Source organism: Heterocephalus glaber, unplaced genomic scaffold (genome assembly GCF_053883595.1).
Source record: "Heterocephalus glaber isolate CG9 unplaced genomic scaffold, H.glaber_assembly_v1.0 deba00001564, whole genome shotgun sequence".
Taxonomy (NCBI): Eukaryota; Metazoa; Chordata; class Mammalia; order Rodentia; family Bathyergidae; genus Heterocephalus; species Heterocephalus glaber.
In genome coordinates this window covers 16,205,471-16,229,911 of record NW_028258351.1, presented here as the reverse complement: position 1 = coordinate 16,229,911, position 24,441 = coordinate 16,205,471, and the positions used below count along the sequence as shown (strand labels likewise).

Sequence of the window (24,441 nt, the reverse complement as noted above, 5' to 3'; positions counted from 1 at the left end):
ATCCCCAGTACCAGAAAAAAACAAACTGCTGTGTCCCCCTCCTTAGCCTGCACTCACCGCCTCAGACCTTCATGGATGGGGGCGGCAACACCAGCTGATTCACCCTGAGGGAGAGACGGGCGGGGGTCAGGGTGGCGCTTCAGCGGGGGCCGGGCCCGGGCACGGTTCTGGCACTTCGCATCACTGGGGCTGGCTGACCGGAGGTGCTGGGCAGGGACCTCGTCAGCCCCAGGGGGAGGTGGGAGAGCCCAGAGGTGGGAGAGAAGAAAGAGAAGAGTAAACAGAAAAGGAGAAAGAAGTCAGAAAAGGAGAAGAAAGCGGTGAGAGGGTCTCAGCTGTGAAAACTTGCAGCTCCAGAGAAAATCCCACATCCTAGGCCACAGGCTTGGCAGCTGCCATCATGGGCTATAAGTGTGACAGAAGCTTGGAGGTGGGGCATGGGAGGCCTGGGGCCCAGGCGTGCTGGGGCTGGGTCCTGGAACCCGGCACCAGGCTACCCACCCCTCACCCAGGGTGCAGAGGAGGCCACTGTAACCCCACACACACACTGCTCGGCAGGGACATGGCAGGACTGTCACAGTCCCTGGGTCACAGCCGAGGCAGCCAGCCCACCCCCTGCCCACTCACTGCTGCTCAGCCTTGGCACGGTCGCTGAGGAAGAAGAGAGCAGTGGCGAGGAAGAACATGCCACCCAGGACCACGACGAAAGGACAGAGCATGAGGGCGTAGCCCAGACTCAGGAACTCCCAGAGCGGGGAGTCCTTGGTGCTCTGGCGAATCAGGTCTGAGATCTGTGAGGATTGGGAGGTGGGATCAGGGCAGTGCCACCTCCCGAAGCCCCCGAACACTCCAGGGCAGCCCCGACACCCCCCTACCCCCAGCCACTCACAAAGCCGATGAGGTAGGGGCTCCCTGCGTCACCCAGCAGGTGGGAGGTGAAGCTCTGCAAGGCCACAGCGGTGGCCCGTCGGGTGGGGATGACCACGTACTGCAGGACAGATAGGCAGGTCAGTGGCCAGAGCCACCAGGTCCCCCATCTAGTCCACCCCTGCTGCTGTGACACTTCTGAAGACCCCACAGCCTCAATCAAGCTCCCGCCCTGGTGTCTTCACCTCCTCTCTCCCGATACGGTAGCTGCTCCCCATCTGCCCCTCCACCTACAGCTCGCTGACCCCACCTGCAGCAAGCACCAGGCCCAGCCCAGACCCCTCTGACTTGCCCTCCATCCCCACCTCAGAGGCAGAGATCTTTGTCTTCTCTCCAATCATATCCAAGTGGGAGAATAAGATGGTAGTGGTTCCCACAGGCCTAAAGTTACAGCTTAGTGCACTTTCAGGAGGCCAAACTGTCAAGAATAGCAGAGCTGGGCCAAGAATTTAGCTCAGTGGTTCCACTACCTGCCTTGCAAGCGCAAGGTCCCAAGTTCCATCTCCAGTACCAAAAAAAAAAAAAGAATTAGAGCAGAGCTGCCTCCTCACCTGCCGCTGACCAGGCTGCCATCAGCTCTGCACTTGGTTCTTGGGGAACACCCAGGTACCATGGTCAAGGGACACTGAGGCCCAAGGAGGTGCCATTTCCCAGGGGTCACATGGAGTGGTGCCACTCTGGAACTGCAAGCCTGGCCTCTTGCCCTCCCACAAGTTAAATACCTCTCTTGGCTCCCCTTTCATGAGGACCAAGCAAGGCCGAGGTTGGCGTGGGACAGGGGCTGGTGTGAAGTAAGATCCTTGCCTGGAAGAGCCTCATTTGAATAGATGGGCAAACCCCCGACCCAGCACCAAATGCCAAGAACTCATGGGCCCCAGACACCCTATTCACCCACCATTAAAACTGAGCAAGCCCTGACCAGCTCCAAGTCAGACAGGAGGGGCTAGGGCAGAGCAGCCAAATGGGCAGCACCAGCCCAGTGGGTGTCCCTGGGCACCCCTGCCCCTGAACTCCAGCTAGTTTCTCTGTCCAGGGCACCAGCCTCCATGGACAGTGTGCAGACAGTAGCCCCACAGGGAACCCTATCTGAGATGAGATGGGAAGAGACCTGGATCTGATGAGACTGCATGACCCCATTTCCAGTAATAACTAGTCACTTAGCACTTGATAAACTGGAACATGATTTCCCTGGGACCCAGACCCTGTCAGCAGCTGTCAGGGGCTGCCCCTGGGGATGGAGACAGGGAAAGGCCGGCTGCCCAGTGCCAGGGGCACTTGATTCAGACACTCAGTCCCCCATCACCCTGGGGTTGTATGGTGACCCATCCTACCCAGCCACCACCCAGCTCCATGCTGAGACCCCAAGCTGAGTCAGAACCCACCACCTCCACCCTGCCCATGGACTGGGACAGAGACCATCAGGGGGAAGCAGATACTCAAAGAACCTTGGGTGGACAAGGCAATTTCCTGAAGCAGAGGCACTAGCAGGGGCCCAGTACCTGGCCAGACTCTGACCTCCTGGGCTGTCCCCTGTGGTCACACCAGACCTCAAGCACCCTGAGGGTCTTTCTTCCCCTGCCCTTGCCCCTCCCGACACCCTCCCATGCGAGTCCTCTGCACTCTCTGCTCCCAGTCCTCTCCTAACCCTGACCTGGAGGATCTCCAAGGATGGAACAAGGGTTGTACCCACCCCTGCTTCCCCCCGACTGAGTGCCACAAGCCAAGAAGTCCACTGCCCCCTCCTGGTTCCTCCCAGACTGCTCCCATCCTGCCTGGGGACACAGGCCCCTTGCCTGCTGTTCAGATGGCTCTTTGTCCCTGGCTGGCTGGTCTGCAGCCCATTGTTGGCCCTGTGAAGACGGCCTCTGTCTGGCTGGCCCAGCCTCGGGCACCCAGGCAGGCACGCCCGGGAGGGCAGAGCCCACAGACACTTGGCCCCTGGGGGGAGGAGTGCTGGCAGGCAACACCACCTCCGTGCCAGCCTGGCACCGCCAGCCTCCCCACACAAACCTGAGCCTTGAGACAATCCCCTCCCCACCCTGCCCCACACCCCACCTCATCTGCCTGCTCAGCCCTGTTTGCAGACCCTGATGCAGACCCCAAAACCTCCCAGCCTCTGGGGTCACCTTCCCAAAGGCCTACTTCCAGCTCTCCCACCTCCTCACTGGCCCTCTCCTGATGCTCCTGTGAAGTCAAAAGGCCTAGGTCAGCCCAAGGTGATCTCAGCCTGCCTGGCTCACCATGAGGATGTCCGCAGTGATGGCCCAGTTAGAAAACAGCAGTGTCTCCCCGACAAAGATACAGATCTGTCCAGGAGAAAAGAGAGCAGCCATCAGGGGCCTCTCCACCCACCAGCAGCCCCAGCTGCACCTGTACTCTGGCTGCAGCCTCCTATCCCTCCCCACCCTCTCTGGGTGGATTACCCAGAGAACTCAAGCCATACCCACACCCCCAAGGGATACCCAGAGCCCTGGACAGGTGGTGGACGGAGCAAGGACAAGCAGCCACGGGACAGGAGCCTCCCCATGAAGATGGAGGGCCCAGCAACCCAGACTTCATTTCCAGCCCAGCTCCAACCTCCCTCCCCGACCACTGTGCCCGGCCCCTACTACACTCACATAGGCGCCCATGATGCTGCTCTTGGCCGCTACGAAGATGAGGCAGATGAAGATGGCAGAGCCCAGCATGCCCACAGCACACACCAGTGGGTCAGCCCTCTGGGTCCGCAGGCGGCACCAGCGTGTAGCGCCTGCGCCCGTGACCACACCCAGAAAGCCCGTGAAGCAGGTGATAGCCCCAAAGATGAGGCTGTGGGGAAAGAGGACATTTGGTACAGGTTAGGGGGGGTCAACAGCTGGAGCAGAGGTGTTTCCCTGTCCAGTGTCCCTCGCCAGCCACCCTGGCCCCACCAGCTAGGCTCACCTATCCTTGGCCCCACAGGGCGGGCTATTGCAGGTCTCCGCCGTCTTCTGTACAACTTGGGCACGGTGCAGGTAGAGTGGGATCCACATGCCCAGGGCCCCTGTGGCGAAGGACACAGCCGACGTGGCCAGGGAGGAGAAGACATAGCTGCGGCTGGGGAGAGGCCAGGGCGGCAACACTGAGCTGGGGCCAGGACCCTCTTTGGCTGCAACAAACAGCCCACATCAGGGCCCAGGAGGCTGCCTCTTCTACCTCAGCCTGCTGCCCCATGCCATCCCCTGAAAGAGCTGAGACGCCTCCCTCACAGGCTCCAGGGCGGGTTCAGGCTACAGGAACAATAAACTCTAGCAGCCAGAACCGCCAGCATCAGACCTGGCAAGCGATGGGCTGAAGGTGCTAAAAGGCCCTCTCACTATGGCAGCCCTCCCTCTTCCCGACAGACCTCTCTCTCCACAGTACTCACTTTCGGATCAGGGCCTTCATGTCTCGGAGCCACGAGCTCCGTGCCTTGAGCTGCCCCCCGAGTTGGTCAGCATGGCCTCTCTTAGTGGCTGGGACCAGGATGAGGATGAGCGTTCCTGTGATCATGCCCAAGACAGGGGACACCTGGTGGAGGATGAGCCATGAAGTTAGGACACAGCCCCATCGGCTTTGTCTTTGCTGCACTAGAGGGGGCCAGGCAAGCTGTACCTTCCCTGGGCTCTGGGGCACTGCCTGGCCAGCCCTCCTGATGGGCAAAGCCATTGGGGGCAAGGTCAGTGAGGGGTCTAGGGGCTCAAAGGGGACTCTTCAGACCAGGGAAGACAGGCAAGGAAGACTGACAGACTGAAAGAAAGGAGGAAAGTGATAGATGAATGGATAGATGGATGGACAGATACAGGAGGAAAGAGGGGTTTCTGAGCAGAGGATACATGGAAAGGTAGGCAGGCATACGGAAGGAAATTGGATGGACAGATGGATAATGAAAAGACAGATGACAGACATATGAAATGATGACTTGGAGGGAGGAGAGAATGGGGGAGACCAGCCCAGTCCCACCCTCTGAAGCTGGGAATGTTCCCCAGATACACCTCTCGCTCTGTGGTGCCCTGAGAAGGGAATGGCCAGGCACGAGTCAGGTATGCTCCTGCTCGTCAATCAGGTAGAGTCCTTTGGGAGGAGCCCGTGCAGGCCCCTTTGCATCTGCGGCCAGCCTCCTGGCAGGAAGAGAGTCTGCAAGGCCCCAGAACTCTCCGAACATGGGAGGGGACTTCTTGACAGCCTGGATTCCAACACACCAGCCCTTCCACCACTCCCCGAGCAAAAAGGTCTGTCCCCACCCCCACCCCAGGCCTGGGAGCCTTGAGCTGGTTCCTCTCCATGCCACCGCTCTCCATCCCCACCAAGAAATTCCACGGAGGCTGCTTCCTTCCTGCTTTTGAGGAAAAAACACTTTGTCTTAAGCTTCCTCTCCTCTGGGAGATGGGGATCTCTGTTTCCTCCGATTGCACTATCCTGGAGCCTTGGTAACTATGTCCCAGGCCTCTGACAGGACAGGAAATGGCTCCAAGGGGCCCTACACTGAGGTCCTGTCCCAGCCTTGCCCCAGCACAGAGCCAGGGCTAGAAGCAGGAAGCTCTGTCGTGGACCTGGAATTTCCTGCCATGGGAAGAGAATCCTTCATCCTCTCAACCTGGGGCTCCCAAGAGAGGTTCCAAGCCTCGGACTGAGACCCTGAGGCAGTGGGGCTCTGACTCGCCTGACAGCTCAGTGTAAACTAATCTAGCTCAAGACTTCAGAGCCCAGGCTGGCGAGGAGAGCCCCTGGAGGTCAAGGCCAGTGCCCTAGCGTCTCTAGTCATCCTGGGGCAAGGGCTGGACTGAGGACGATCTTATGCGAGGGGACCTAGGCCTTACCCGAAGGGCCCAGTGCCAGTCTCCAGCAGCCTGCTTCACACTGGAGCCAGTGATGTAGCCCAGGCCACTGTAGAGAAGACAAACACGCATCAGGCTGAGCAGAGACAGGGGCTGGGACAGGAAATGCTCACTGGTGTATGAGGCAGGCTGCACACCTTACCTCCCCACCCAGCTAGCTGGTCAGGCCTGCTCCAAGGCTGACTGCATGCACATGTGGCTAACAGAGGAAATACTCAAAAGTCCAGGGGTACCTAGCCCAGATCCTCCCCCACACCCTGGCATCTCCTCTCACCTGCCCAGCGGGATGGCAAAGTAGAAGACAGACAGCATGAGCGTGCGTGTGTTCTTGGTGAAGAGGTCGCCAATGATGGTGGGCGCGATGGTGGAGTAGCTGGCCTCGCCGATACCCACTAGACCCCGGGACAAGACCAGGAGCCAGAAGTACTGCGGGGGAGGGTAGAGGATGCTAGGGCATGGCGCTGCTCCTTGGCTGCTCATTCTTGCTCCCATTCTGACCCCACCCCTGCGTGTGGGGAGGAGCCAGGGAAGGGGATGGAGCCCACCCCTCACCTCAGCAGTGACCAAATTCCCCAGCTATGCTGGGCCTCAGTGTGCCCCTTTGTACGGCAGGTCTGACTAGGACTGGACTTTCCCAGCTTGAGAGCTGTTTGGCCTAGACAGGCCTCTTGGTCCCTATAAGCTAGAACCTAGGAGAGTTCCTCCCTGGTCCTGGCCCCACCTCAGGAGCCCCTCCCCCAAGCAGGGTATTAGGGCCAACCCTGATGGCATGGAGAACCCAGTGTGAGTGGGGAGTGAGCAGGGCAGCCCACTGGGCTCAGGGCCCCTGCCACACACACATCAAAGCACAAAGCCAGCCGAGCAAGGAAGGGTGGGGCCCTGCCAGCTGCTTGCTGGTGGTCCTACCCTTTGATGTGGACCTGCCCTCTCAGTCACCCCAGCTGCCCAGGGCCTGAGAACACAGCCTGGTCATGGTTCTCTGGCCCCACCCTGGCCACCCATCCGGCCAGCAATGCCCACATCCAGCCCTCTCTCAGGGGTCCCCAGTTCCCTCTCCAACTGCCCAGCTGGCTCGCTAGGCCTTGCACCTGACCCCTTCTCTCTTTCCTGGGCTGTCTTTCCTTAGCTCCTTGCTTGTTTCTTTTCCTGGGAACTACCAACCCACAGCCTTTGCCTATTTTTCTGGTGGATTGCTTGACCTTTTTTTTTGTATTGACTTATATGAGCTTTTCCTACACCACAGGGCTTGATTCTTTATCATTTGTGTCACCAATGTTTTCAGTCATCTTCCCACTTTGTTTATGGTGAGTTTCACTATTGCTAAGCTTCCCGATCTTCTCTTTAATTTGCAGTCAAATCTGTTTATTTTTCCTTAATGCCTTGTTTAGGAAGGCTTACACTCTCCCCAAAGCATTAAAACCATTCTCTTCAATTTTACATTTGTTACATTTTAGAGAGGCTGGGATGCACGTCATCCATCCCTCCCAGCATACTAGCAGGCAGAAGGGGCCCTGTGTGTCCCTAACCCACTCACAGCAGCCTGCTGGATTGCGTGCTTGCTGTGAAGCCACCTCTGTCTTGTTGCACACTTAGGTACCAATAAACAGCACTTAGTGTCCTCTGTGTGCTTGTAAAAAATAAACATAAAAGGGACCATTCCATGCATTTTACTCTGCCACATAGTTTTTCCCTCATTCTTCTTTGTTTTGCAACCCATTTGTGCTGGTTACCTTAGATCTAGTTCATTTTTCTGCTATCCAGAATTGCAAGACGAATATGCCCCATTTATAAGCTGTGCAGGCCCAGGCCCTACACCCTATGCAGGTGGTCCTTGGCATTGTTGCCTCCTTTTTTCCCCTTTTTTCCCCAGCTGCTTTCACACTAAGCTACATCCTATCCTCTTTTGTTTGTTTTCGAGACAGGATCTCCGTAAGTCACTAAGTTACCCGGGCTGGGCTCAAACTTAATCTTTCTCTCACCTCAGCCTCACATAGTCCTGGAATTACAGATGTGCCATGGGTCATGCCTGACCTATCTTTTATTTTTGAGACAGAGTCTCACTCTGTTGCCCAGACTGGTCACAAATTCACAAAATCACGCAATCCTCCCACCCTATCAGCCCAAAGGAGCTGCAACTACAGGCGTGTGTGCCATTGTGATCTCCTAAGAGGTTCTAACAATTCACACTCCCGCCAGCAACTCTTGAGACCTGGATTCCCCACAGCTGTAATAACACTTGGTATTGTCAGCCTTTTTAATTGTTGCCAATCTGATGAGTGTGAAATGGTATCTCATTGTTGTTTTAATTTGCATTTCCCTGATTACTCCAGAGGCTGAGCCATCTCATCCTACATTTATTGGCCATTGGGGTATCTTCTCCTGGAATGGCCTGTAGCTACCCTTTGCTGGTTTTTCTACTGGGTCTGGCTATGTAGTTCAGGCTGGCCTTGAACTCACTATGTAGCCAAGGCTGGCCTCAAACTCAGAGATCCTCCTGCCTCAGCCTCCCAAGTGCTAGGATTACAGGTGTGCGGCACCACACCTAGCCAAACTGTTTCTTACCCAGATGAATACTCAGTTCTTCCCGAACCACTGATTTGAGATGTAAGTTTCATTCTACATTCAATCCCCAGAGTCACAAGGACTTGATTTTACTGATCTCTTCATCTATCCCTCAACTGTTTTAGTTAGAATACCTGTAGATTTTTGTTTTTGTTGTTTTTTTAGTTTGTTTGTTCATTTGTTTTTGAGTTTTGTTTGTTTGTAGTACTGGGTATTGAACCCAAGGCTTTCACACTGAGCTACATCCCCAGCTCTTTTTTATTTTGAGACAGGTTTTCACTAAGTTACCAAGTTGCCCAATCTGAGCTTGAACTTGCAACTCTCCTGCCTCAGCCTCCCAGAGTGCTGGAATTACAAGCATGCACCAGAATGCCTGGCTCAGTAGATGTTATTTTAAAACACCCAATAGGGTGAATCCCCTTTCACTGTCATTTTTTGCATTGCTTTTGGCTGTCCATGGGGATTTTCTCTGCCAAATTCAGAATCGAATTGCCAAGGTCCACCGGAAACCCCCATGGAACAAGGAGCGCAATTGCAATGAATTTACACATTACCGTATTTGGGAGCAGTTTTTCTTTCTGCCTCTTCTTAGCTCCTCTCCCTAGCTCAGAATGGGGGGCAGGCGCTCAAGTCAGGATGAGGCCCAGAAGAGGCCCTAGTGGTTCCTGTTTTCTGCTGAGGCCTGCAAACTCTACCTGTCCCAGAGCCTGTGGGCCTGACCCTCCTGCATGAACCTGCAAACCTTTCAGCTCTCTGCCTTCCCCTCCACTCTCCCTTCCATCAACAGGAATCTGATCTGTCCTTGTCCTTCAAACTCTTCCAGGGCAAGGCCCACTGACGTGGCTCTCAAGGCTCTGTATGATCTGGCCCCTGCCTTCCTTTCTGGCCAAGACACCTCTTCATCCTCCTCCCTCTACACTCTGCCATTCTGCACCTATGGGTAACCCCTCTGCCCATGCCACCTTTGCCCAAAGGCCTTGCCTCCCAGGCCTGCTCCCTGGTTCACATGCAGCCTCCTCCAGGAAGTCTTCCCTGACCCCATGGATTTCAAGAGACTGCTCTCTTATCAGTGAGGACTCAACACTTTATGAGTCTTGAAGGCTCCTAGTTGGGAGCTTCTGTCACATGTTCCCACCCAGGCTCCCAAGGAAGGGCTGAGGACAGATCTTGGTTTTCTTTCCTCCTTCCTCTACCCTCTGCTTGAACACTCCTAGCAATGGGAAACTCATTACCCACACAAGGCAACCTATCTCCTCTTTAATGGTTTGTTTTTTTGGTACCGGGGATCAAACTCAGGTCCTTGCCCTTACAAGGCAGGCAGCAGAACCACTGAGCTAAATCCTCGGCCCTCTATCTCCTCTTTAGAAGAAAGAAGAGAAATAAAGATTTGTTAAATATTTGCCGTGTTCCAGGGTCTGGACATTTCATCAGATCAGTTGTTTCTCACAAGAAACCTTCAAGCCGAGAAGCATTAGCCCCATTTTAACAATAAGGAAATTGAGGCTGAGAGAGATTAAGTACATTTCTCCAGGTCACAAAGATGAGTAGGCAATGGAGCTGGGATATTCAAACCCGGGACCCAGGACCGTAAGAGCTATGTGAGAAACCTCTTTATGTTGAGTTGATGTTTGCCTCCCTGGGACTTAGACCCGAGGTATTAGCTGCTCATCATAAGCAAAGTGAGGAAGAACCAGAGAGGGGTAGGACTCACTGAGGTCCACACAGCAAGATAATGGCAGGGCTAAGACTGGAAGTCAGAGTCCTAACTCCTAGGCCAGGCTTGCTTCCCGTGTTCCTTGCAACTTGTCCAAGTCAGAGGGCAACTTGGAAAGAGTGAGGGTGCCACCTAGAGCTGCAAGGCTCCGGTATAGGCTGGCATGGAGAAGGCCCGGTCTGTAGGGCTGGTTTATAAAAACAGCCAAGGACACCACTAGTGTCCTTCTGCACTGGGAAGACACTGTCATGGGTTCAAGCTAAGATAAACAGGCTAGCCACCCACTGAGGACTGGGACACGGGGATGGGAAGAGCAGGAACCCAGCTGGGCAGCGGGGTGGGCCTCACCTGCTGGGGGATGAAGGAGCTGGAGAAGGTGACTGCCGACCAGAAGAAGATGCCACAGCTGAGGATCACCTTCCTGTTGAAGCGGTCCCCCAGGTAGCCGAAGATGGGGGCAGCCACCATGAAGCTGCAGATGAAGACTGCAGGGAGAGGAGAGCTGCAGAGGCGGGCTGGGCTCCCTGCACCAGGCCCAGTGACTCATACAACCCCTTGAGGACACATGCCTGTGAGATGAACCTCAGCCTGGACCAGGGACCAAGGAAGCAGCCACAGGGATGGGCATCCTCAGCTGGGCCAGCACCAGGCAGGGCAGGTGGGCAATGCCATTCAAGTTAGGGTGATACCGTGACTCCGCCTCCTCCATGCTCACGCAGCTTGTCCATTGTACAGGGTCCCCTTGGATATTTTCTACATGCCAACCACTACAGTGGGGTTCACCACAATATTTCATTTAGCTACCCCAGCCCGCTGCCTACCTCACAGAGGAGACAGACTTGGGGAGAGCGGGGGAACTTGCCAATGCCGCACAGGCAATTCTTGTCCCAGTAGGAATTTGACCCCTTGTCTGACTTCAGAGCCTCTCTTACTTTTGCATATAATTCTCTTTATTACACATGGAAGAGAGGTTCAGAGAGGGAAAGGAATCTACCTAAAGTCATAGACCAAATCAGGGCAGAACTGGCCTGAAATTCCACATCTCACTACCTGCAAGGTCACTCAGTCACACTTGCTCCCAGGGGCTTCAGAGGTTTTCCTGACAATTAGAAACCCTGAGGTCATTCATTCACTCATCTAGTCTTTTTTGGGGAACCTAGAATGCACCATGCAATGTGTTAGGGTTAGGGATAGACCAGTGAATGAGACAGACTAAATTCCTGGCCATGGCGGAGCTTTCATTCTAGAGAACACATTCTAGAGAGCATAAGTAAATAACATAGTACATCAGATAGTGGCGGGTGCAAAGAAAGGTAAAAGGGCAGAAACAGGAGATAAGAAATATACAGTATTTGTAAGACAGACAGAGCAGATGTTGTATTTTCACATAGGAGGGCCAGAGAAGGTGACATTTTACAAAGACTAGGGAGAAGTAAAAGAAAATATCATGCAAATATTAAGACAAGAATACCAAATGCAAAGGTCCTGAGGGCAGGAGCATACTTAGCATGTTTCGGGAGACCAAAGAAGCCACAGTGACTGGAGCAAAGGGATGGAGAGGTAAAGGGGTAGGAGGCAAGGATGAGAGGCCAGATGGGGTAGGATTTTGTGGCCCACCATGTCTAGTGTGGCTTCCATGGATAAAGAAGAAAAACACTAAAGGATGTTAATGAAAGGAGGGACATGACCTGGTTTTGTTCTTCTGAAACAGAAAAGCGATATTCTTAGAAGACGTCATGGAGAGCCCCCTGTCTGTGATGGGAGGGGCCTCAGAGGTCCCAGGTGGATGAGGAGGCCTAGAACAAGGCAGGGCAGATCCTGGGTCACATAGCAAGGCAGCTCCCTGCTCCCCCGGAAGCCAGTCCCTCAGCTGACAGGTAGATGGCCAGACAAAGGCCAGGGGTAGGCAGACAGTTGTCTGGCCTCTGACCACCAGGCTAGGTGTGAGCATGGGTTTAACTGCTCCCCTGTGGACCTGAGTTCCTGGGTGAGATGAGCCTGGGAGAAGAGAAGAGCCAGGGACGCAGGGAGGGACAGAGGGCTCGAGCACGGGTCCCCTGGACTAGACAGTGAGGGTGTGATTGTCCTTCTCCATGCAGGCCACAGCAGGACAGTGAGGTGGCTGCCTGGGTGGGGGACCTGCTAACCTAATTGTGTGTGATCTGGGAACCTGGGCAGAGTCAGCATAGAAGTAGGGCACCAGTGATACGCTGCCTGGGCACAAATCTACCTCTGTGCCTCCCTAGGTGAGGAACCATGGCCAGGTCACAGCCTTTCTGTGTACCAGCTTCAGTGGTGTGCTGGTAAATGTGCAACAATTGGTCCTCTGAAAAGCCAGCAGAGGAGGAGCCCTGCATGGAGCATTTGCTGATCTTCATGGTGCAAACTCTCCTGTTGTGGTTGATGTCAAGCCAGCACCAGTACGATGTCACTGAGGGGAGCTGGGGAGTCTACTGTTCAGACAAAAAACTCTGATCAACCTTAGGAACATAGATAATAGCTAAGCATAGTAAAATAATTAGGAAGTGGTAACTTTTGAGTCTGTATTACCTTTTAAAATATGAATTATTTAATTGTAAATTTATGTAATTTCATGTTTAACAATGGTTCCATCTAACAAGCAGCTCACACAATTCCTGAAAATTTAACAATTCACTCTGCTGAGCTGGGATCAGGCCGCTCCACCAACTTCCTCATCTGTAACATGAAGATAAAAATAGCAACTCCCCTGGGCCGCTCCAATCCTGGATGAGCTAATGCGGGGAAGGTGCTTCGCACTACACCCTGCCCAGGCTGCAGCCCCACTTAAGGCTGTGCCCTTGTTTACATGAGCCAAGGTAGATACTATTTCCTCACATCAATGAAAAGAATGTTTTCCTGCTGGACCTGCCTCCCAGGGCCTGCCTGAGATCAGATAAGGATGTGGGCAGGAAGGAGAGTTCAGTCACATCAGAACTTACACATGTTAGGGGAAGAGGATGAGTGGCTTTCTGTGTCCCTGTCTGTCGGGGGACAGAGACATCCATGGGTTGTCCAGTTGAAAAGGCTAAGGTGTCGGGGAACAAGCAAGGAGAACCAAAACCTGCTGGATAGCGAAGAAGGGCTTCGTGGAGATGGTGATGTCAAAGCTGGGCGTGGAAGCATGCATAGGAGTTTACCATGGTGATAATACTACTTAAAATTAATAGTAAAATAGAAATCCCAAATCTTATAAAGGGTATTATATAATGGTTATACACTATATGCACAATGCTTATAGTTGCAATTATCATTCATAGAGTGCTTACTAATGGCAAGGCCCAGGAAGGCACGCTTGACACATGCACTAAATCTCTCTTAATAATGATTCTTACTACTATCTTCATCTTACAGAGGGGACAGTAGTGGCCGAGTGAAGTGACATGACACAGTGAATGTGGAGCTGAGCCAGAATTTAAACACTGATTGTCTGAGCCCAGAGTCCTTGCTCTAAATCACACCATAGGCTGCTGGGCTGGGAGGCAAAATCTCCCAGCTGATGTTTCCAAGGTCAGAGAAAGTTCAGGGTGTGGTGGGGACAGCAAGGAGAAGGGTCAGGCCGCAGCGTGAGAAGGCCATGGACGAAGCAGAGGGAAATGAGGCCACGAAGGGAAACTAGGCCCTAAGATCAGGCCCAGGTGTGGTTTCTAGGAGAGCACTGGAAAAGCACCCTAGGACTGAGGACAAGTGAGCCAGGCCACGGGCAGACCAATGTCCAGCTCCATCCCCGCCCTCTGCAGCAGAAGAGTGGCCCCGCTCCCACCCCAGCTCTCCTGGTTCTCTACCTGTGCATCCCCTGCCAGTCCCAGTGTGACCCAGGCCGCCAGGCACCAACGTGCCCTGAGCTCACCTGAGCCCCCAACTCTGTACCCATTTCATAACTGGGGAGATTGAGGCCTGAGGCAGAGGAATTTGCCCCAGGTGACACAGCAAGTCAGGCAGGGACCTGGACCCCTGTGTGACCCTCCATGCCTTCCCCTTGGGGACAAAGGAATCCAGGGTTGTGGGGGAGACAGGATCCATCTTTGAAGTCCCAACCCCCAGCCCCTGCTCAGGGCAGGCAGCAGGGAGGACCCCTCTGGTCCCTCAAGGATCTCTCACAAGCCAGCAAAGGGGCCTGGACACTGGGCAGAAAGAGGAGGAAGGATGATCCTGGGAGGAGCAGCCTAGGCAAAGGCCAGCATGTGTGACCAAGTCTGATGGGGACACAGAGGCTCATCCAGACAGCATCAGCTCCACAGACAATGAAGACCAGCCCAAGCCGGAAGCTTCCCCTGTCCACCACCCCAACCCTGTGGTCTTTGTTCTTTGACGACAGCTTTCTTCCAAACTGGCTGCCCCACCCTGATTTTGGTAGGGGTGGCTTTCCCAGAAGTTCTCCAATGCACAAGGACATCCTGTGGCTGGGGTGTGGGGAAGCCCTCTCTCGCCTCACGTGTGCTGAGCCCACAGGTCTGGGACAATGGAGCTGTGGGGAGCCAGGCTCCAGGGGAGGTGGCGGGGTGGGGCAGAGGGGATGGGGCACAGACAAGGTAGGCGGAGTTGGAATAGCCCAGCTGTGGCCAAAACCTGGGCACCAAGCCTCCCCGTTGAAGGGCTGGCTCAAGGCTAACAGAAGGACAGGGGCCTGGAGGATACACCTGAGGTGCTGTCTGGCCCTTGTAGCCATCCCAGAGCTCAAGGTACTGGCAGCACCCAGAAGCCCCAAGCAACCCTACCAGGGCCTCTGTGTCCTGGTAGGCAGCCCCAGGACCCTATCCTGCCACCCTCATACACACATGGCCTGTCTGATCCCAGAAGGTGGTCCTGGAGCAGGAAAGACAAGGTCGGAGCAAGGGGAGCCCTAGGCTCCATGCTGTGGCCCTGGAGCTTGCATTCAGCCCCTGGCTCAGCTCAGGCTGAGGCTATTTTTACGTAGTCCACCCTTCAGCTGACCTGTTATTTAGGGAAGACTCGTCACTGTCCACATCCTGTGGGCAGGGAGGATGCTCAGGCAGGCATGAGGTGGGCAGGGGCCAGGCTCTACCAGCCAAGGGACAGTGCAGGCTGCTCCAGCTGATGGGAAGGACCCAGAACAGAGGGCCCTGTTGCTGCCTGGAAGCCCAACATGCTCAGACTGCTGCATGTAGAGTGGGGACAGCCTCCCTTTACACCCTACTCGGCTGTAGCCCTGTGCTGGCCCCTCCAGCTCAGGAGGAATAAGGTTCATAGGCCTCCTTTTGAGCAGGATCCTTGGAGGTTGGCCACAGGGGAACCCAAGTCTGCCCAAACTAAGGGTGTCACTAAGCTGGCCAAGGGGAGAGGGAAGACCAGAAAGCCAGCCCCAAAGCAGAGGCACTGTCTGGTTTCAGTCTGAGCTGGCTCTTCCTCCATCCCCACTCTACACCACTCCCACGCTCTAATCCTAGCACTTCCTCATGGCCCCACAAACTCCACCCCTGAGGAGCCTCTAGTCTCCCCTGCCATTCGTCCTGCACTTGGCTCCAGAGTGTACATGGAGGCACACACATCTTACGTGGACTTGTCCTGCTCTAAAACCTTCCCTGAGAGGCCTTAACCCAGCCTTCAAGCCTTCTGAAGTCAGACCTGCCCATGGTCACCTCCTCGCCCTCCATCCTCCCCACTCCAGCCCATGCCAGTGTCACACAACCAGCGTTCTCTCATCCCCTGTGCTGCATTCATGGATTCCCTCAGATCTGTCTTCTAATTTGCCTACTTTCTGTTCAACTGGATCTAATTATTATAATTTTATTTTCATAGTTTCATTTTTCATTGCTAGAATTTTTGAGTTTGGGTCTTTTCAACATCTCCGTTCTTTTCATAATGCACTACTCTTGTTTTAAGAACCCTACTCTTTCCTTTGAGCTTTGCAAATTAACCATTCTGAATTTGAAAGTTCCTTTAAAATGAGTCTATACTCCATGGCTCTTCAGCCTGTGGGGGGGTGGGCAGCTGATGCCCTCTCACAAAGATGAGTTTCCTATTGCTCTGCTAATTTTGAATTTGAGTTTGTCTTCAGAGAGAACTGTCACCTGTATCCCATGCAGGCTCTGGGTCATGAGGCTTCCCAAGGAGTAGCTTGGGATTTCCTTCTGCCTCGGTGCCTTGAAATCCCCAGCTTCCATGGGGAAAGGAGTGAAGACCTGGGCCTGGGCCTGGGAGGAGCAGGGACCAGGACCAAGCTCTCTGAATAAGGCCAGGTTCACAGAGGAGACATCCGCCCATGCAATGGAGCTCCACAAAGCCACCGCCAGCCTGGCCACCGATTAGGACCAGAGAACTCGCCTGGACTCTGGGGAGAGACTAAATCACATGACCCCGGGACCCCAACTGGCTCTGCCCAGTCCTCAGAGTGAAGAGGCCCTGAGCCTGGAATGTGGGCCAGACTGAAGAAACTTTGATGAATCTGGGTGATGAACACATGGAGCTACGTTGTGCTGCCCTCTCTATTTTTATGAATCTTTAAACTTTTTCATGAAAAAATGCTTACATTAAAAGTACTGTAATAAGTTTCTAAGACACAGATTTCATCCATAAATCTTCTGGCTTTGATTCCAGCTCCCATTCCAGTTTTTGACTTCGGCTCTTTGTTTCTGACACCTGGGAATTTCCCTATTAGCTTTAGCTTTCAAGCTCAGTTATGTAATTTAAACATGTTTTCTTCACATATTTTTTTAGCTTGGGAGCAGGGCAAAGGGTTTCCTCATATCTAACTGAATCTGAAAAACTGACCAGAAGTCCTCTCCCCTTAACAAAATCTAACTCGTCCTTCAAAACCCCATTCAAATCTCCCCTCTTCAGGGAAGTCTTCACCTGTCTCAAGTCATAGCTAAGCACATATCCTCTATGATCCACCCACCCAGGTTCCCACAGTCCTCCCCTTGCAATGCCTGAGTGGTGACTGGATGATCCATTCTTTGTTCCTATAGATAGAAGGACTCTATCTGATGACAGAGACTGAGTCTAGCACACGGCTGGCTGAACACAGGTTCAGTAGCAGCTACCCCTTTTGATGTGAGCTGTGGAGGTTCCCAATATGGCCAAAGGCATGAGCTGTAATCTTGCCATGCAGTCACAAAGGCTGAGCTGTGGCTCCTGCAGGCAAATCAGGGGCCAGGGCTGAGCTGGCAGCGATGTGCCGAGGGGATGCTGAAATGGGCCTTTCCCAAGCCAGTCATGCTCTGCTCCCAAGGAAAGAGCAAGGCAGGCCCAGGCTTGACCCTCAGGCACCCCCTACCCTGTCTCCTGGCCCAGAAGCCCCTGGTGCCAACAAATAAGCAGGCAGCCTGCTCCCACCTCGACCCTTTGATCTGGGCAAGCACTGACACCAAGCTGGCGCCCTCCATCTGGCTCCGGCCTTATCAGGGCTAGGGAAGAGACGGGTGCCTGGGGCCCAGGACAATTAGGTGACTTGCCTAGTTGCCCACTGAGTCACATCCTGGTCTGGCTCAACTGGCTTCTTGGCTCAGATGACTGAAGGGGTAAGGATGCTGGGGACAGAGGTGCCAGCCATGCCAGAGGTAGGTGGTAGGGTAAACACCATGGGCTAGGGACTGCAAATTCTGGGTATTCTCACCATGTCCCAGAGGCATCCCCCTGGGATGCTGAGATTCCACTCAACCCCCACCATCCCTCCAGCAGAGGCCTCTTCCGGATCCCTATCTCCAGCTGATGCTCTTTTACCATGAGGCCTTAAGTAAGCTGCTTCCCTCTCTGAACCTCTCTCTTTCCTCTGGCCAGTGAAGCTCGAAAAGGGAGCCTGTAGAATTACTGAAAGAATCAAACAGGATGACGCCTGTGAGTGAACTATCCACTTCTAGCCAGCTCATCCAGGATAGGTGAAGACTGACTTCTCTCGAGAAAGCTGAGAAGCCAGCCTGGAACGTAACTGCAGAAGGGATGGGGTGCTGACCCTCACACCTGCCCTGGGACTGATGCCCCATCCTCTGCCTGGAGACTATGTGGCCTTGACCACATGCTGGGAGTGTTGAATGGAGGAGGCTCAGGGTACACAGACAGCAAGGCCTGGACCAGAGGAGACAGGGCTCAGTGACTCAGGGGCCACACGTGGTGGGGGGTGGGGGGGCTGGAGGGCCGGGCTCTCCCCTGCTCTTCCCTCACGAACTTGGCAGCCCACTGCCTCCCACATTCCCATCTAGTATAGACCCCATCTTCTCAGTGAGTTCTAGTCACTGAGTGTTCAGAGCCCGGGGTGACCCAGGGCAGGCTGACTTACTCTAACTCGGTCAAGGAGGCCCAGGAAATGCCTGGGAGCTGCTGGCTGGGTGTTTGGACTCAGGGTCTGGCAGGAGGTGATATCTACAGGGCAAGGCCTGGCCACCCATGGGGGCCACTGGACCATACATCCTTGCCCTACCCTAGTAAGTCTTACTTATTTGGACTGTGCCCTGGAAACATCACATTCCCTCTCTCTGAGCCAAAAAGACCCCACCAGGGATCTAAAGGCAAGTGGCCAGCCTGAGTGGGTCTGGCATTCTCTGAGCTCAAGGAGGCATTGTGCACACCGGAATGCCACCTAAACAGGTCAGGCAAGTTCCTAGACAGAGCAGCTCGCTCCACCCCCACACTCCCAGGCCAGGCCAGGGAAGGGAAAGGGGTCCACAGATTGGGATGCAGATCATGGCCCTTCTCTCCACACTGAAGGGCACCTCACAGCCAGAGGGACTCCAGGGCCAAGAGCTCACAGACAGGCAGGCATTAGGCTGGGGTCAAATAGCAAGGCTGGGGCCGAGACAGGACCAGACTTCCTGCCCCCAGCCCTGGCATATGGCACTGGACGGAGGCTCCACCCAGGCCTGAGAGAGCCTGCTGAGCACAGCCAGCATGGCAACAGCCAGTGGGAAGGCCAGGGAGCCAGCAGCACCTGGCCTTTGGGGCCATAGAGGGGGTAGGGCAGGGACAAGGGGGACAGGGCCTCTCTGCAGAGGGAGGGGCTGACAAGCCGGGGTAACTGCTCAGTGGCCTTCCACACAGCCCCTGCTCAGCTCACTGCAGCCCAGTGAGGCTCAGGGAAAAGAGAGCCTGAGTCTAGCCCAGGACCCAGGTTCTCAGGGCCTCTCTGTGTCATCTAAGAGGTGATTCCCAGGACTGGTAGCAATGGAAGGAGTAGAGGGTGGGGTGTGAGATGGAAACAGGGTCACTGAGGCTCTGTTGGCATTGTCCAACTTACTCAGGGAAGGAGTTCCCTTCACCAGCCTCGAGAAGGGACCCAGATCACTGGGTCTCCATGAGGCCCCAGGACCCTTTGCCTGCACCCCTGTTTGTCTCCCGTAGCCCCTCAGGGCAGCTGGTATGGGTTTCATTTTACAAGTAGAGGCTCAGAAAAGTCCTACTTGTGGGTAGTAATGGTGGGACCTGGATGCAAAGCCCTTCCTCATTCCAGGAGTGAGGACCGGGGAAGAGAGAACTGGGGAGAAGGATGGACAACAGGAGGACCTAAGGAACCAGCACCTGGGCAAGCGGCAAAGGGGGGTGGTGAGCCTCACCTGACTGCAGCAAGCCGGCACCTCGGTCCTTGACCCCAAAGTGCTGCTGGATGTCCAGAAGGACGCCTGGAGGGGGAGATAGAGGGTGCTTACTGGGGATCTCTGACCCCTGGGTGCAACATCACCACACTCCACCTAGGTGGCCCCAGTTCCAGCCCAGCCCCATCTGCAGAACTCTGCTGTGCACAGCCTCCACCCTGCCCAGGCCAGCCCGGCCACTGCAAACCGTAAAGGCCAGGCTTCCCTCCCACCCTCTCTAGGGCAGGCGACAGGGTCCCAGCCCTCAGCCACTGCAGTGGCCTGAGGTACCGAGATGAGCAGGGCTCCCCTGTGCTCACTAGGGGGGCACAAGCAGTCACGCCTTCCATCATGCCACCTGTGTGGCCTAACCCTGGATCAGATCCTAGACTGGGAGCAATGGGCATGACCCTGCCCTCAAAGAGACCACAAAGCCTTCAGCCCAGAGAGCTGTGGGTAGCCACTGAAAGCTACAGGGTGACCCTTGGGCTGGGGAGAGGACAGGGGAAGCCCACAGCAACACTCACAGGGCTCCCCTGCACCTGTGCATAAGCACATGCATGCACACACATGTGTACACACACATATATGTGCACACACAAACTCACTCCAGCTTCTAACCAGCATTGCCAGTTTGCACAAGTAGGAGCCCGGGGTGCAGAGGGAAGCGGGCAGGGCTCCAGACCTGCTTTCTTAGGCAAGGGGAGTCCTTGAGGCCATGCCTGCTCCCAAACCTGGCTAGTTCTGCTCTCCCATTAGGACCCTGCCTGGCAAGGGGGTCAACTGCCAATCTAGAAGCACCATAGCTGCCAACAGACAGAGCCATGGCTGCCTGGGAGCCCAGCAGGATCCTGGACCCCTCCCACCTCCTATAACCAGGTCCCCTGAGTTCACCCTGCAACCCCAGGCCCCATGGGCCCCACCTTGGCTTATCTCTGAGGACAGGAGGACAGGCCCCAGCCCCCTCCCCCACATCTGCACTGTGAAGGGGCAGGGAGGAAGGAGGTAAAAACAGGCCCCACAGCGGCCCTTGGGGGACTGAGCTTTTCCTGATGATGGTGACAACAGCATTGAAAACGATAGCGTTTACACTGCTGGGCATTAAATTTCTTGTTTAATGTCACATAGATAGCTCAGTGAGGCTGGTCCTGTTATCCCATTTGACAGACAAGGAAACTGAGGCATGGGAAGCTAAGCCATGTACTCAGAGTCACACAACAGGGAAATGGAAGAAAGCAGATCTCCAAGCATTGTCTGAGGGTCTGGTCTGGTGGCTGGGGGCACCCAAGGTGCAGAGAGACAGAATGTCACTGCCTCTCAAAACCCAGCCTGGATGGGATGCTCAGCACTTTTCTGGACTGCAGGATCAGAGTCAGCCAGTGTCCTGGCAGCCCAAAATCCACAAGAAGCTGGCCTCCTGCTTGTCAATGCCGAGTGGGTTTGCCCTGCTTACCATAAGGAGAGGATGGGTGAGGGCCAGTTCATGACTTAATAACTAAGGCTGAATGGGGCAATGGTTTTGCCTCAAATGTGAAAGCTGGGGACCAGTCCTGGGCTGCGGATGGCAGGGCCACCAAGTGGGACCCCCAAGTTGCCCAACCCAGCCTCAGGAGTCCAGGGGCCCACTGGGACCTGTGGGCAGCAAGGCCCTGGGGAGCTATCCACACTCACCTCCTGGCCATAAAACCCATCCCGGGGCCAGGCCCTCAGCTCCCCAGAGTCTTCTCCTTCCTTTTTTTTTGGTACCGGGGATCAAACTTGGGACCTTGCACTTACGAGGCAGGTGACGGAACCACTGAGCCAAATCCACGGCCCCAGTCTTCTCTTTCCTAGCAACTGTCATCTGTGGCTCCCCAGTGCCCAAGCCCATCGTCAAGCCACAGGCTGTAGGCCCAGCCCTGCCAACCCTGCACTCTGGCCTCAGTTCCTGGGTGCCACCTCTCCACCACACACCCCTCATCCCCATCACCGTGCCCCTCTGACCCCACACACCTCCTCTTCTATTCTGGCACCACTTGGCTGGCGATGCTAATCCTTGCCACTCCTTTAAGAATAGCTCAGATGCCTTCCTCTTCTGAGAAGCCTTCCTTGATCTCTCCCCTCCTGCCACCCTCAATAAGTTAATGCTCCACTTTCCCCCATCTCTACTAATTTTAGCACTTGCCCCAAGGTCAAGTAAGGATTAGGTAATTCTATAGGAAGAAACAGGAACATAGAAGTGAACTTCTGGGACCCATTATGGCCAACAGCTAAAAGATACTAGCTATTGCTTCCTACTAAGTTTTAGGTACTGTGAGCCTTTACAGATTTTCTCTCCCTGGCGCGCTCTCTCTCTCTCTCTCTCTCTCTCTCTCTCTCTCTCTCTGCCCTCTTTTTTCCTTTGGATCTCACTATATAGTTCAGGCTGGTTTTGAACTCACTATATAGCCCAGGCTGACCTCAAACTCAGCCATTCTCCTGCTTCAGCCTCCTCAGTGCTTGGATTACAGGTGTGCACCACCACACCTGGCTTGATGGATGGCATTTATATCCTTGCTAAATGCATTAGTGTTTGTGATTATCATTTCTGTTTTGCATATGAAGTAATCAAGGGACCAGCCATGGTGGCACACACTTATAATCCCTGCACTCGGGAGACTGAGGCAGGAGGATTGCCATGAGTTTGAGGCCAGCCTGAACTACAGAATGGGATCCTGTCTCAAAAAAAAAAAAAAAAGGAAGGAATCAAAGCTCTAAGACAGATGTGTCCAATCCTTCACTCACAGGCTGCATATGGCCCTGGACACCTAGAAATCTGGCCCCACAAGATAGTAATTTTTAACATCATTATGTGATTTGTAGTGATATTTTTCATGACCCAGTTGCACTGGGCTTGAGCAAGGACTGCACAAGTGACAGTGGAAGGCTGTGTAGGGACGGCAACGTACTAACTCTGCCTCTCACACCTGTCACAATCAAAACCCACATGTATCAGATGTTACACAGGCTTCTGCAACTTGGTGAATAAAACACACCAATTACCAATAATAGTTCAACCTACCTACACATGCATGCCTGTGAAGACAGGCTTTACTGTGACATATGAGTTTCCTCATTTAATTATTACATTTGGGCTTCTTGTGTTATTTCATAAAATAATAAATAAAATATAAAAAAGGGAGTTTTGCTACTTAGGTACATTATATATTTTATAGGGAATCTAAGACAATTCCTCCCTGCTTAGTGCGGCTCACAATAGACAAAGGGTTGAACTTTCATGCTCTAAGACCTGAGGCAGCCCGGCTCGGTGGCGCACATCTGTAGTCTCAGCACTTGGGCAGCTGAGGCAGGAGGACAGTCTCAAGTTCAAGGCTACATAGTCAGTTCAATGCCAACCTGAGCTATTTGGCGAGGCCCTGTCTCAAAAAACAAAGCTAAACAAAAGAACAACAAAAAAAGACATGCTGCAATTTCTCACGCAGCACAGTAGAGTGTTTTGGCTTGGTATTTATTTATTTATTTATGGTACCGGGGATCCAACTCGAGTCCTTGCGCTTGCGCAGCAGGCGGTGAAACCACTGAGCTACATCCCTGGCCCAACTTTTTATTTTTTGAGACAAGGTCTCACTATGCAACCCAGGCTGGCCTCAAATTTACGGCAATCCTCTTACTTCATCCTTCTCAGTGCTGGGTTTACAGGTATGCGCCACTGTGCCTAAGTAGCATGTTAGGTTTTGACGGCCAGATTGGAAAACAGGTCTAAGCATATTGAGGAAAAATCCAAACTCAGTTTTCCCCACTACACTCTCATAACACACAGACCACCCCTATGGACAAACTGGGGTAAGAGGGGTCATCACAAACAAGCAATCAGTTCTGCAGAAGACACCAGCTAGGCATCCTGCAATTCAATTCATCTCTGCACTATCTACCCGAGTAGCGTCAGATCCCAGAAGTGGAGGGCTCAGCCCCCAAGATGGCTTCTACTGCTTCAAATACCCATCACAGCCCTGGGTTGTCTGACCTGGGCTTCTGACCAACTAAGTATAAATCAGGGTTCCCTCACCCCTCCTTGGCTTTGACTAATTTGCTAGAGCAGCTCACAGAACTCAGAGAAATATCAACATTCACCTGTTTATCATTAAGGACTTCACAAAGCACAGGGATGACACAATGCCCAAGGTGGGGCGTGTGGGAAGGGATGTGTGGGAAGGGACATGGTGTCTCCTAGTGTTCCACTACCCAGAAGCTATCCAGACTTGTTCTTTGGGGGTTTTATGGAGGCTCCCTTACATCTGCATGATCAGTTAAATCCCTGTCCCAGGGCAATCGACTTCATCTTCAGCCCCTCTCCCCTCCCTGGAGGCCGGAGGCGGGACTGAAAGTGCCAACTCTAATCCTGCATTGGCCTTCCCCACAGGCAGCTCCTACTCTGAAGCCACCCAAGGGCTGCCAGCTCATTAGCATACAAAAGATAAAGAAGATTTGGAAGATTTAAGGATTTTTAAGAGCTCAATGGCAGAAAAAGAGAGGAAGATAAAACATATCTCACAATATCTCCATTAGGTCTCTGGCCCCAAACCAAGCTTACTTCTCTGCCACGCTGCCTCCTCATGGTTTGCTGTTGTCCCCCAGCACAAAGCTAGCCCCACAGGGACTCTGTGGGTGGCCACAAGCAGGGCAGAGACCAAGGCAAGTCATCAGCAGAACCAGGATGGGGACTGTCACCATTTTGGCCACGGGTGGATGAAAGGATGAGTGGAGTCGGGAGGAGAGTGAAAACTCCCCAGGGCCCCAGGACTGTACCCTGCCTACAGCCCAAAGGAAGGATGAGGACCAGCAGTCATCAGAGCTGGGCGGTGCGGATATCAAAACGGCCATC

At 54.0% G+C, this 24,441-nt stretch overlaps 1 protein-coding gene across 9 annotated transcripts in view; it reads right to left on the bottom strand.

Moving 5' to 3' along the window:
• The window catches only part of Spns2 (SPNS lysolipid transporter 2, sphingosine-1-phosphate), a 37,902-nt gene that overhangs the window by 2,008 nt on the left and 11,453 nt on the right, over nt 1-24,441 (bottom strand). For 2 of the 9 annotated variants that reach the window (XR_015443198.1, XR_015443197.1), the window contains 11 exons: nt 19,563-19,628; nt 10,387-10,523; nt 6,037-6,188; nt 5,745-5,811; nt 4,313-4,455; nt 3,850-4,002; nt 3,546-3,735; nt 3,168-3,233; nt 890-988; nt 628-791; nt 58-218 (listed from right to left, as the gene is read on the bottom strand). Coding sequence is in view for 6 of the 9 variants with exons in the window: in XM_004857246.4 (XP_004857303.2) it covers nt 62-104; nt 628-791; nt 890-988; nt 3,168-3,233; nt 3,546-3,735; nt 3,850-4,002; nt 4,313-4,455; nt 5,745-5,811; nt 6,037-6,188; nt 10,387-10,523; nt 19,563-19,628 (1,280 nt within the window). In the remaining 3 variants the exon portion in view is untranslated. Of the gene's footprint in view, nt 1-57; nt 219-627; nt 792-889; nt 989-3,084; nt 3,234-3,545; nt 3,736-3,849; nt 4,003-4,312; nt 4,456-5,744; nt 5,812-6,036; nt 6,189-10,386; nt 10,524-19,562; nt 19,629-24,441 lie in introns of those variants that run through there. The other 7 variants (XM_004857246.4, XM_021238453.2, XM_021238450.2 and 4 more) reach the window with 5 other exon arrangements.